Source organism: Mus caroli, unplaced genomic scaffold, assembly GCF_978045245.1.
Source record: "Mus caroli unplaced genomic scaffold, Mus_caroli_1 scaffold_20, whole genome shotgun sequence".
NCBI classification, from domain to species: Eukaryota; Metazoa; Chordata; class Mammalia; order Rodentia; family Muridae; genus Mus; species Mus caroli.
Genome location: NW_028227275.1, coordinates 26,727,652 through 26,742,211, shown reverse-complemented (window position 1 = coordinate 26,742,211; position 14,560 = coordinate 26,727,652). Strand labels below are relative to the sequence as shown.

At 40.6% G+C, this 14,560-nt stretch overlaps 1 protein-coding gene across 5 annotated transcripts in view; it reads right to left on the bottom strand.

The window, feature by feature from the left end:
• Positions 1-11,999: 11,999 nt before the first annotated feature.
• The window catches only part of Slc16a12 (solute carrier family 16 member 12), a 78,975-nt gene continuing 76,414 nt past the window's right edge, over positions 12,000-14,560 (bottom strand). For all 5 annotated transcript variants that reach the window (XM_021151692.3, XM_021151694.3, XM_029472554.2 and 2 more), the window contains one exon: positions 12,000-14,509. In XM_021151692.3, coding sequence (XP_021007351.1) covers positions 14,247-14,509 — 263 coding nt within the window. In that variant the 3' untranslated portion in view covers positions 12,000-14,246. The remainder of the gene's footprint in view (positions 14,510-14,560) is intronic.

Genomic DNA, 14,560 nt, shown 5'->3' with positions numbered 1-14,560 from the left:
CCATGCTACCAGCTTTCCTCGAATCAATGGATAAAAGACTCACACACAGTTGGTCAATTTCAACTTGCCCTTTGACACAATTATTGGCCACTACTATCTCCTGCCTGGAAAAGTGTGTCCTTATCAGTATTCTTTGTTCCACACTTCCCACCTGCCCTAAACTTTAGTTGCTCAGTTACATCTAGTCCCTGCCAAACTCCTCTGACCACCCTCCTGTAGAAGTAGCCTGTGTGGTCACTGGTTTCAAGGTCTCACATGGATGGTCAACTTTTCTCCATCAGAAACACGGTGAACTCTCCTATCCTTGTGTCTCCCTGCTTACCTCCCAGGACCCGGAAGTCCCGCCTATCCCTGCTCAGCATGGGTTCTTTACTGAAAGATTAAGAACCAATTGGGGATCAGGACCTTAGCATCAGAACCAGACCTACAGAGTGATACTTGGTACCTGAGCACAAGTAGCCAGCCACATGATAGAACGTAGGTTAGAATAAATAGGTTATTTAAAGATATAAGCTACTCAGAAAAGAGCCTGGCTATATAGTCAAGTTAATTGTAAATATACTTTGAGTGTATTGGGAGCATGGGGTTTAAGAGGAAGAACCAGGACTACCTTGTACATACATATGTATAATGAAGTGAGAATTTTCAGGAAAAAAAGCTGGAAATATTTTCCAAAATCGCCACTCATTAACCTACCTGAGAAACAATTACCACAACATTTATATTTCTTCTGTGACCAATATTTAGAATTCAAGTTTCTTTCAAAGAAATCTGAAGTAGATCCACCCAGGCATCATTTACAAACAATAAAAAAAAAGCCAAAAAAAAAAATACTTTATTTAACAGGGATAAATTTAGTGGTTGTTCAGAGACATTGTCTTTGAAGAAACAGGAGCAATGCATTAGACCTGGAAGGCCTCAGTTTCCTTGGGTTTGTCTACAGTCTTAAAGTCTTATGACAAGGCTGAAGGCTGATGACTGACTCTGGGAAAGTAAGCAGCCTGGTCCCCCACTCCTAAAATACCAGCTACCTTCACATTTTATCTGCATCTAGGTTTACATACGCTCATAATCTGCTCTATTTTCTGCTTTTAGAAACATAGCACATAACCCACTACAATGCTTTAACTTTTCAACAGTTACTCAGTATTAACTGTATTCTAAAAACAGTGAATAGGAAATATGAGTCTTAGTGACTATGTGTGAAGAGGTGGAGTGGAAAAGACAGTACCTCTGTGTGAACGCCATCCAGTAGAAAAAGCTTTGAGCAGATGTGTCAAAACATTGGCCTTGCATATATTAGCATTTTAAATGATTCATTTGATCAACCAACAATTTATGTGCTAGACATCTAAAACGCAAGTCAAAGAGGTAGATTTGTTTTTTGTTTTTTTGTTTTTGTTGTTGTTGTTGTTAAATCTCACTTGGCTTAGAATCCAGTGAAAGTAACAGACAAACAGGTATATGACCCAGGGTCTGCTTTCTCTGTGACATGGTTGACGTTTAATTAGCTGTCAAATTGTTCTCACAAGTTTCTCATTTTACGATGTATTATCTGAAGCGTTACTTAAGGCACTTGGGGATAGCAATCTGATTCAGTCAAGGATCATGGACAGATGCAAAATTCCTGAAAGAAAATGCCACAGATGCAAAATGACTCTCTGGAGCACTCTGTGTGACTCGGAAGGGCTTGAGGACCTCCAGGAAGCAAACACATTTACTGTCTTGTTGCTAACCTCACACTACCACTCTGTCCTGCCCAGCCCAACAGTGGAAGAGATTTCTGTCCTTTCTCCCCAGGCATCAGGAATGGTATGGTGTGGTGCACTTTGGACATTTGTAGAGAAAAGCAAGAAGCCAGTCCTGGAGCAGAATACATTCTTGCATTGGCAACATGATTGTCCTCCCATTCGGGATCATCTGCTGACAGAACAGACATTTCTCATCAGATTGGCCAGTGAATTTCTGGGACACGTTACTGCCATGTACATGATTAGCAGAATTCCATCTGTGCCTTTAACTATTTTAACACCTACATCAGGCCAATCTACAGTTCCGACCATGGATACACACATCCCCTAAACATCTTACGATTCAGCGAGAGCTTAAATCGCATTGGAAATTAGAAATATCCACCTGACAGTCTGCTCCGACCTGGATTGTCTAGTAGATCAGTCTATTCTGCTGCTATATAATACATGTGAGCATGGTGACATAAAGAAAATATTTCTTCAGTTCATGGTCTGGGATGTAAAATCCGAAAACATCACAGCATGGCCAACTGGCTTATGGTAGACAGGAAGCCAGAGAACAGGTATGGTCTGCCTCAACCTCTCACTACACCTCACCTTTTAAAGGTCCCACCACCTTTTAACATCATCACTGTAGGGGCCAGGCTTTAATAGGGTGATTCTTCAAACTCTATCCAAAGCATAGCACCCAGCAGTTGCCCGTGGACACAGCTACATATGTATCTTGTCCTCTTTCAGACTGAAAGTGGTAATAACCTTCCACTATGCAGTCCCCTACTGAAGGGACTAATTCTTCCTTGGCATACCTCAAATTCTTTACATGTTCTCTTTTTGAATCGTAAAACAAGCCCCATTTACGATTTGATGAAATCAGAAATTTTCTCCCATCTGGACCCTGTCTCATATTTCTTGCTTGTACTGTGCATATTAATATGTTCAATAAGGAAAATAACTGAAGGTATTTACAGTCATGATTCTCAATTGATGCCCTGGAGGGCCTTATCAAGTCCAGTGGGTTTTTGGTTGTCGCAACTGTGACGTACTACTGACACCTAGAGGCTATACACAAAGATGCAGCCTAAGTATTCTACGCTATACGTACAGCTTCCCACAATAAGAACCACAAGTCAGAAGCGCCAAGGTTCAGCACTCCATCTCTTGGCAGACAATTGCTGACAGCGAGGGCTCACTCTGAAGCTCTGCTTCCGGAAATCCTACCTGCATCATTAGTTTTGTTTGGCCGTGACTGAGGGGTTCTGGCCATAATACAACTTCCAGTGGAGAGCATGCGAGCATGCGCACATGGACCCGCCCTTGGCAGGCTGAGTCCTTGCTAAGGAATGTGCGCATGCGCCTTAGTACTGCTGCGCAGTTCGGTTTACTAGCAAGGATTGGAGCCACCGAACTCTGAGTCTCAGCTAGGCAGGGGTACAGATATGTACATTTATATATGTGCACGCATGTGTTACTTGTAAATGTAAATAGAAGGAGGACTATGAGAAAGAGTTCCAAAGAAAGGAACACGAGAGGGTAATGAGACTAAAGACAAAATATTACATGGTTTCTCTCACAAGTGGAATCTAGCATTAATTATACACATGCATGTGCATCTTTGTGTCTCCTAGTTTGCCTTCTATTGCTGTAGTAAACACCATTATCAAATGCCGCTTGGGGAGGAACGAACTCTTTTCATCTTGCTTCCTGGTTCACTGTTAATCCCTGGCAGTCAGGAAGGAACTCAAGGCCTGAACCTGGAGGCAGAACCTGATGTAGAAGACATGGAGAAACACTGCTTACTGGCTTGCTCAGTCCACGAGGCTTGCTTATCTTCTTTCTCACACAACCCTGGATCATTTGCCCAGGGTTGACCACACCCATGGGGGGCAGAGCCTTCCCATTCATGGCAATCAGTTGTTGATCCCAAAATTGTTCCTTGGACCAATCCAGTGGAGCTGCCTTCTCAATCGTAATTCTCTCTTCTCAAATGACTCTAGCTTGTGTTACCTTAACCAAAAACCTAACGAGACCAGTATGTTGTATTTATCTGCAATGTGGGGTGCAAAGCAGGTTGGCTTCCACTGAGGACTCTCCCAAAGGCAATGCAAGCGTGCTTCTTATTAGCAAAAAGGACAACATCGCCTAAATCTCTGTGAGGTCCATTTCTCTCTTATTTCTGTAGGAAACGGATTTATATTTCATTTTTGGGACAAAGGCATCATTGTTTTGTAGTTACACCTACCAGTGTTTCTACAGATGTGATATGCTACACACATTCTCATTATCCACAGGCGATAGAGAGTGGCTAGAGAAGCAAGCGAGGGGTCTGAGAGTATTCCCTAACCTTTCATGTGAGGACTCCCAGTGCTGTGATTGGTTATGGGGTCATGAATTGGACAATTCCCAGGGGATGGGGCTGGGAACAACAACTGCTCTGGTTGTAGAGCATCCCTCCACTGCACCCCCCCCCCCAACACTGATTCCTATGGAAGTCTGTTCAGAAGATTCTGGATTACAGACTAAGACGGAGAACAAAGCCTCCATACAGAAAAGAACGTGAAACAAGTGCACTTGGTTGCTATTTTGATATGACTCTTTTAAAATGCCTTTATGTAACAAATAATGTCTCTGCATACAACCTGCACAGCAAGTATTGTTAATTGCATGGAGTACTTTTTAAAATTCTTTTTAATATTATTATGAATGTATATCTGTGTATGCGTGGTGTGTTTGTGTGTTTGTGTGGTGTGTGTGTGTGTGTGTGTGTGTGTGTGCTGTCACAGTGTGACAGAGCATGTGAGATAATCAGAACACAGTGTTAGGTAGTCAGTTTTCTCCTTCCAAGATTTGGACATTGGGATTCAGAGATTTACAGTAACCCCCTTTTTCCCTGCCCCCCTTAAAGGAGGCCACCTTCTTTGGAAGTCCAAAGAGTCACTAAATGGTTAGTAGCCAGGGTACCCCATCTTTTGACCTTATGAAGAAGGAAGCATGCTCCATCTGATCCCCAGCCAGCATGAGACCCTCACCTAATGTAGAGACCAACCTAAGACACCAAAGGGAAGCCTCAATATAGCCATTCCACAGTACATGCATGTTTCAATGCATCATGTTGAATATAAATACATGTAATTCATATTACTCAGGATGGAGAAGGGGAAAGTGAACGCAGGAATCTGGAAGAGGGAGGGAGGAAAGGAGTGAGAGAAGAAAATGGAAGGCTCTAACATGTGTTTTAGTTAGGGTTACTATCACTGTGAGGAAACATCATGGCCAAAATAACTGCAGGGACAAGGGTTTATCTCAATTACAGTTCCATATAAACGTTCATCACCAACACCAGCAAGGGTAGGAACTCACGAAGGGAGGCCAGGAACCTGGAGGCAGGAGCTGATACAGAGGCCATGGAAGTGTGCTGCTTACTGGCTTGCCCCCTGAAGGCTTTGCTCAGCCTGCATTTTTATAGAATTCAGGACCATCAGCCTAGGGATGGCCCCACCCACAATGGGAGACCCCCTCAAGTAATAATTAAGAAAAAGCAGTAATTAAGAAAATTCCTTACAGTTGAATACTAGGGAGGCATTTTTCTCAATTGAGATTCTTCCTCTCTGATGACTCGAGCTTTTGTTAAGCAGACATCCAGTTGGGCAGCACAACATGGAGGAGACTGGATGTGGCTAGCACTATCCACCCCTTAGCATCCCACAGAGGTTTAAGTGCAGCCTCTAAACGTGGGCTCTGGAGAAGTGGCTCTGGACCCCAGTCTGATTAAATAAATAGTCACTTAGTTCAAGCACGGCTCCACCTCTCCTCACACGTTTTCCCACTGGTGTAGCACACCGACTCCAGCAATCCAAATCAGCAAGAAATATAAAAACAATAACAACAAAAAAGGCTAAAATCATTAAAACAAACAAAAAAAAAACCTAAAACCATTCACAAACCTTTTATGTATAAGCCTGCTTTACTGAGACTATCTCAGGAATGGAAAGAACCTACATATTAATATTAGATAATCCTTGTTTTACAGGAAGGTGGAGGAAGGGGAAAGAAATATTAGTGGAAAGAAGGAGAGAAAACAATGAAGAGGAGGAAATGACTTTATTTCTTTCTCCTTCTTTACTGAAAATACTCCTTTTCTCACACAATAAAGCCTGATTATAGGATTTAGGAACAGGCTTCTAAGAGATAACAACCAAACACGACTAAATAAAATACAATACGATGAAGTAAAAACTATTATCAATATTCCCAGTAATGCAAAGATTTTGCTGTAGCAGTTCTGCTATTTTGTTAATCACAGCTGATTCTTCAGCCCCAGGTAACCAAAACCACAGAATCTTCAAAATCAAAACAGCAATAGCCCTGATAAGAGTCTTTAATCGTCCCTCTGAAATTTGACAAGCCAGGCCTCCATCTTCTGCACTGTTTTCAACATTATCTTCCAAGCTCCTACAGAACATCCCACAGAGCTCTTTAAAACCCAATGGCTCTTCTAGCCCAAAGTTACAAAGTCTTTCCACAGTCCTCCCCCAAACATGATCAGGTTGCCACAGGAATACCCAACTATGCTGGTACCGTTTTGTCTTAGTCAGGGTTTCTATTGCTGCACAAAACATCATGACCAAGAAGCAAGTTAGGGAGGAAAGGGTTTATTCAGCTTACACTTCCACATTGCTGTTCATCACCAAAGGAAGTCAGGACTGGAACTCAAGCAGGTCAGGAAGCAGGAGCTGATGCAGAGGCCATGGAGGGATGTTACTGGCTTACTTCCCCTGGCTTGCTCAGCCTGCTCTCCTATAGAACCCAGGACTACCAGCCCAGAGATAGTACCAACTACAATGAGCTGGGCCCTCGCCCTTGATCTGGATCTCATGGAGGCATTTCCTCAAAGGAGGATCCTTTCTCTGTGATAACTCCAGCTTGTGTCAAGTTGACACACAAAACCAGCCAGTACACTCTCTCAACATATTAGATCACTTCATAACACTGTAGAGTTCACAATGTTGAAGAAAAGTGGTCAGGAATGGCATCTTTAGCCTGATAATAGCACTGTAAGACAGAGAAGATAAATGCAGGATAGATAACAAATAAAAGGTGGAGGAATTGACCATCAGCCAATAAATCTCAGTGATCCTGCTAGGCAACCTTTCTCAGTTAAGCTGGCACGCTGCGATGCCTCACTCTGTCCAGCAGGTAGCAGTGCTACATAACATCTTAATGTTAAAATGGTTTACTATGCCTTTGAAGCCCCTTAAAGAGAAACTTGTTTGAGTCTTTTGTATAGCTAAGAGGTAAATGTTGAAGTAAGCCTTATGCTTAGTTCTGATCTCTAGACTGTCTACTTCAAGAGCTAGATAATGTACAGGGCCTGAAAATCATATAGGAAGATCAAGGCCATATAGTGGAATTAGGTTTCTGTCCATTTAATATGATGCTGTATATCAGCTTGCTGTATATTGCCTTTATTGTTTGGCTATGTGTCTAATAATCTTTATCTCTCCAAGACTTTTATCATGAAGGGGTGTTGGATTTTTTTGAAGGCTTTTTGCAACATCTAATTAGGTGATTATGTGTTTTGTTTCTTTCCGTTTATTCATACAGTGGATTGCATTGATGGATTTTCATATGTTGAACCATCCCTGCATCACTAGGATGATTCCTACTTGATCATGATGGATGATCTTTTTAGTGTGTTCTTGGATTCAGTTTGGGAGTATTTTACTGAGTATTTTTGCATTCATGTTCTTGAGGGAAATTGGTCTGAAACTTTTTTTTCTTTGTTGAGTCTTTGGTATTAAAGTGATTATGGCCTAATAAAGTGCATTTGGTAATGTTCCTTCTGTTTCTATTTTTTTGGAATAATTTGAGGCGTATTTGTATTATCTCTTCTTTGAAAATCTGGTAGAATTCTGTGACAAAACCATCTGGCCCTTCGCCTTTTTTTTTTTTTTTTGGTTGAGACTTTTAATGTCTGCTTCTATTTTCTTAGGGATTGTAGGCCTATTGGGTTGTTTATCTGATCATGATCTATCAAGAAAATTATCTATTTCTTTTAGATTTTTCAATTTGTGAAGCACAGGTTTTTGAAGTATGACCTAATGAGTCTTTGGATTTCCTCAGTGTCTTTTTAGTTCTGACTTTGTTAATTTGAATATTCTTTCTTTGCCTTTTAGCTTGGTTAAGGGTTTGTCTATTTGTTGATTTTTTCAAAGAACCAGCTTTTTGTTTCTTTAATTTTTTGTATTGTTTTCTTTGCTTCTATCTTATCAATTTCAGCCCTGAGTTTCATTATTTCCTGCCATCAACTCTTCTTGAATGTGTATGCTTCTTTTTGTTCTAGAGCCTTCAGACATGCTGTTAAGTCTAATATAGGATCTTAGTAATTTCTTTATGAAGGCACTTAGTGCTATGAACTTTTCTCTTAGCACTGCTTGCATTGTGTCCCATAAGTTTGGGTAAGTTGTGCATGCATTTTCATTAAATTCTAGAAACTCTTTAACTCCTTTCTTAATTTCTTCCTTGACCCAGTGGTCACTGATTAGAGATTTGGTCAGTTTCCATGAGTGTGTAGGTTTTCTGTTGTTCTGGTTGGTATTAAGGTACAACTTTAATCCATAGAGGTCTGATAAAATAAATTGGGGTTATGTTAATTTTCTTGTATCTGTTGAAAGTTGCTTTGTGACAGAGTATATGGACAATTTTGGAGACGTTTCCATAATCACTGAGAAGAAGCTATACTCAGTTGTTTTGGGGTGAAAATGTTATGTAGATATACGTTAGGCCCATTGAGTCACAATGTCTACAAGTTCTAATATTTCTCAGTTTAGTTTCTGTCTGGACCTGATGACCTGCTCATTGGTGACCGTGGGGTGTTGAAGCCTTCCACTGTCAATGTGTGGTGTGTGACTTGTGACTTCAGCTTTCCTATTGTTTCTTTTACAAATGTGGATGTCCTTGCATTCAGGGTAAGGATAATTCAGAATTCAGAGTTCATCTTGATGGATTGTTTTCCTTTAATGAGTATGAACTGTCCTTCCTCATCTCTTTGGATTAATTTTGGTTTAAAGTGTATTTTATTAGATATTACAATGACTATACCAACTTAATTTTGGGTCCATTTTCTTGGAAACATCTTTTTTCAGCCCTCTACTCTGAGATAATTCCTATCTTTAATGTTGAGATGTATTCTTGTATGCAATAGAATGATGGATGCTGTTGTTACATCTATTCTATCAGCTTGTACTGTTTTATTGAGAAATTGAAACCATTGATGTAGAGAGATATTAATGACCAGTGCATGTTAATTCCTGGGCTAAACCTCTAAACTGTAAGCCAAGACCAATTAAATGCTTTCTTTTAAGAGTTGTTGTGGCCATGGTGTCTCTTCACAGCAACTGAACACTGAGTAAGGTAGGGCACAGATTATTTGGAAACAAACACATAGATAAATGTTCAATTATAGTTAAGGTGCAGTTTTTAAAGGGAAAGAATCAAATGCTAAAGGAAAAAAATCTTTGTGGGTTTAAAGTCAGCCTGGTCTACATAGTGAGCTCTAGGACAATCAGAGCTACATAACAAGACCTTGTCTCAAGAAATAGTTTTAATTGGAGTTAAAGTTCCAGAGGGGCAGAACTTGTAATGGTGGAGAAAGGCACAGAGGAAGGCCTTTGGAATAGCATCTGAGAGCTCATCTCTTGATCCATGAACAGGAGGCAGAGAGAAGGCGCACTTAGAATAGTGTTCGTCTATTCAAATGTCACAGCCTGTTCTGAGTGACACAAGTCCTCTATCTAGGCCACTCCTACTGTACCACCAAGTGGGGACATTTTCATTTAAGTTACCACATATGGTGTGAGGCTTGTCTGGGTGCTTATAGAAACAGTGCAGAAGTGGACCCAGGGGCTGGGATTGTACCCCAGGACCACACCCTATATATATATACCTTGCAGATTATACTCTACTGCCATCAATGAATGTGCAAACCTGTAAATGCTTGGTTTATAAAACTGGACTTTACTGATCTATGTTTGAAATGTATCAGCTTAAGTCAAATAATCGAACTCTGCTACATCTGCCTGGACGTAGAACGGTAAGTTTAGAGACACAGAGGACAATGTTGTCTGCTGGAACCTCAGAGTGCCACACACAAAGAGGTAGCCTCTAACTCCTTTCCCCTCACCTTTCAGACTCCTTCCCACAATGACCCAAACTTAGAGCTCACCATACCCTCAGTAACAATATCTTCAGGACCAAGGGCAGCTCTTCATTTCTCCTAGAATCACAATATCTTATACACTAAATAGCAATAATGGGAGCATCAATGACATCCAAGATATTTTTACTTATTTGATATTTTCCATGGCCTTGCATAGAGAAGACCATATGGGTGAGAAGAAGGAAAATTTCCCCTGTGATTCAGGCTCCACACCCACAGGAAGAGCAGGGCCCAATATGCTTTGTCAGCAATGTGACTCATAAGAAACAGAGCACCACCTACCCATGCCTTCTTCTAGCACTGACCACGTTATCATACCAACTTCAGTTATTTCTGCAGCTGAAGGAACACATGTGATATTAGCATGTTAACATAATCAACTCATGTCATGAAAGAGGAGAGTAGTAGCCAGGTCATTATATATACTAAGGGATGTGTACTGAGAGTTCATTTTATTATTCTTTATACTTTTGGATATGTCTGGCAAGTTCAGTAACAAATGCGTTCTCTTGCCTGTAGTCTTTCTAGCGTTATTTAATATTTCCCACTCCTTCCAACAAATACTTTTCTGTTCTAATGAGAAGTAGGAAACTTCCCGTTTGCTTGTCAATGATATCTGCTCTAGTAACAGATTGCTTGGTTGAGTTTAACAAAAATTAATAATTTTAAAGTGTGGGCACTCAGTATACACACCCTGATTTCCCCACTACTTCACCCTCATAAACAGCTTCCAAATTAAACCTCCCAGGACTGGGAAGAGAAGGCTAAATAGACTGGCAATAGAGCAGCTAAGGCGAGCTGGATGGTAGACCTCACTGCTCCCCATCATGGCCCAACCCACTCCAAATTCTCCCAAAGTGAAACCTGTATCAATCAAGAGAAAACTGAGCAACTTTGCTGGAAGTAGTGGATTTGATGTTGTTTATTTTCTTTCTGTTTTATTTAAAAACACAACAATAACCAACTTGGGGATTTTTAAGAAATTTATAATGTAGACCCCATCTATACTCATTCAGGGGAAAGATATAGCATGAAATATTAAAAGATGCAAACCACGATACACTGGTCTACCAGGCACTGGTGGGCATGGCCGGCCTGTTCTCATCTAGTGGAGACTCTCTGAGTCAGCTCTGAAATCCCTCCACCCAGCTCACTAAGTTCCCACTGGCGGGTAGCCACCACACCAGCCCCACGCTTCAAAATTCCCATGGCCTTTGGGGGGGGCACTTCTTGCAAATCCACCCTTTGCCACCATACCTTTCTTTCTTGAACCCAGTTGAGCCATCGCATGAAGGAAAACACTACACAAACTTAGTTCAGAATCAATGGTAAATCAGCCGCTGGGGCAGCTAACATCCTAATTTATAAGCCATTCTAAATTAAATCTTCCGGTAGCGAATCCAAACGGATCTGTCACCTGAAACAGGGTCTTCACTATCTACTTTTTTTTCTCCATCTCCGGCCTCCATCCCACTCTCTTCTCCACCATTCCCCTGTTGGACCTGGAAGTCCCGCCTACTTGCCCAGTGATTGGTTTCTTTATTCATTAGAAGGGTCACGTGAAGTCCTGAGTACACGCGTGGGATCCAGGGAGCTCCTCTTGGGGAAGGTGAATTAGCATCAAAATACAAACAGTACCAGGGCTGTGCACAGCAGAAAGATGCCTAATCCAATGGAAAATCTGTTTTCAAATGGCTTTTTGAATCCACATAAGATGACCTAAACAGTCACAATAAGAAGGATGCAGACAGCATCCCTGCTCTAAAGTGTAATAGCTAATGATCTTTGAGACCCAGTACCCCAGTTTCCACCTCTCCAAGACGATGATGGCTTAGGTTAATATAGGAATTAAGTGGAAAGGCATACAGGAAATGTTTATCATTTTATATATAGTGTTCTGGAAGGACTCAGTGGAGGATTTAGAGTTTTGTGAATCACATTAGCCATGTCTTAACATGATCTGGATAGTCCCACTCCCCAACCTGTCCAAATTCCTTGTCTGAAGAAAATAAAACAATTGTTCCAAATACATGTCTATAAATCCATTTTATTTTGCCTTTGAACTAGGAAAACATTAGTCTACAATCTGATTCATTCATAAAATTCTAATTTAAGCAAAATTAAGAATGGCACATTGAAACGTTAGATATTGTCTTGTTTTCCTACTTAGTTACAAAGGAGAACTTACAATTGGGTGAAAAAATATTTAAGGCATAGAATCATTCCTCTACAGGTTTATTCTCGATTCCACAAAATACCCCATTCCCACGTCTTCCTTAGCTTTGGAACCAACTGTTTAAATACACGGAGATATTGTTTTAGTAACATGTTGTGCAGATGACCAAACTGTAAACTCTAAGATCTACAGTGTTTCTTACTGGTTCTTCAAAAATGTTGTCCCAAGATAGTTAGAAGGCAAATTTATTGCATGTATAAAGTCAAAAGATCTAAAATGTTTTTATATCAATTTTAAAACCCTTGATCACTATCTATTTTTTCATAAGCACAATAGAGAAATTATATTATAGAATCCCACAAAATTTATAATCAATGCTTTAAAAACATACAAATAAGAGTAATTATTTTTTAAAAAAAAATCATTTTTATGATTAAAAAAATGTCTTTTAAGGTAAAGTGCTATTCCAAAACAAGTATTTTATTTTAACTTTGAATTTTTTAAAGATGTACTCAAAGTATTTTTAAAATTTCAAATCACTAAGTGAATGGATTCAAAACTAAAGTCCTAGGCTGAGTAAAGACAGAACATTCAAATTTTTCTGTGAAAAGCTACAATGGTCTAGTATCAATTTCTCCATCAGATCAAGCCAGAGTCTCGTTATGAAAGCAATATAGCAACCTAAAGATATTCAGTTCAATGAGAATTCAGCCACTTCGGCCATTCCTCAAAACTTGTGGAATTTCTCCCAGCACTGTGTCTGGCTAAAGCCACTCTGGGACCTCTTGGTGACAGTAGGTTACATGGCCTTTGAGATCAAAATGTTCCTGTGACTTGTATTTAATCTCTTGAACAATCAATAAAAAAAATCCTTTAATTATGTAACTTGTCCTTCTTTGCAGATTGAACATGACTGGGGATTCAGGAATCTTCATTGTGTGGATTTGAAAACAGCTGGAGATAAGATGGGGGAACCACTCTTCTTGTTTTTCTCCTTGTCCTCTCCTCTGATCTAAAAATTCAGAAAGGATTCCAAGTACCAAGAAAGTCTGGCTTTCGAGAAGGAGCAGATGCTTCCAAGCCAATGAGTCAGATTTATAACTATGATCTAGCAAGAGACACTGTGAGCTCCGAAGGCCTTGTTTAGAACATCTGTATGATAAGAAAACCCCCAAGCCCTCTTTTGGATAATGCTGAATCTAATGACTGCTTTGTAAAGAAGACTCCCACCAGATACCTGCTGACTCAAGAATTCAATTACTGCTCAATGGGAACACTGTCAACATTTTTCTGTTCCTAAAAGGAATGTGTCTACAGTTCAAACTTGAACTTTTTTTTTTTCTGAAGAAAAAAAAAAAAGCTGAGGATTTCTGGTGTGTTACAATCCCTTCAGAAAAGATGGAGCAGTTATTCCACCATTGAATGAGTTATGTTACATTTAGAGTCAGTATGTGGGGTAGTGACAGAGGTGCGTGTTGGGGGCACAGTCTGAAGAAAAGAGCTTCCTGTTTCAACAAGACAGTTTCAAATCAAATATTACCGCCAGCCACCCTCTAAAGTCCATTCCAGCCATGGTGTTTGATGATTCTTGGGTCTCTCAAAGTGATGCCCATTGGAAGAGGCAGGGAACTGATGAGAGAACATCTGTTGTACACTAATCATTATCGTTCAAAGAGTCTCAAGAACTTCTTTGCCACTCTAAAAATTGAGGCACTCTGCCCTCAAGCCACCTCTGCATCTCCACTGCCAGCATACTCACTGCTTCCATTCAGAATGAGGTGGTGGGGCCAATTTTGTGATGACAAAACCCATTCTCAATGGCCTCTGCCTTGGAGTTGCCCCGAAATACAGCTAATCCCATAAACTATGCCCTGACTTTCCCCTGGAGCTAAGTAAGTACAAATCCCAAATGAGAAAACTCCAGGCTACTCCAGATTTCTTTGTTGCTCATTATTTTCCCCCATATAAATATGTTAGCAAAACAGTATTAATAATTTACTTGGGTGGTGATACTCTGTCAAAATAAAATATTTCCAGACCGTGAACAACCTGGTGGCCTGGGGTCCACCAGCCTTGAAGATTCCCAGGGATGAGGGCACACAGGTCACGTGAGGTTGCAACCAGACCTGGCTTTAGGCAGGGGTTCCTCATCTTTCTGATCTAACTCCCTTGCTACAGAGTAGGCCACTGATCCATTGGTCCACAGTTGCAGCTTGGGATCTGAGTCTTTGACCGGGAAAGGCACTTGTGTTCTCTTCATTCTCTTGACAATTCTAGCGAAGCCAAGCAGGATGGAACTAAATATCATGGCAAATCCACAGAGAAGGAAGGCTGCAGTGTAGCTGCCCGTCGTGTCCACCAGCCATCCTACAGCAAAAGCAAAACCACGGTGCTGAACTAAAAATTCAATTACCGGAT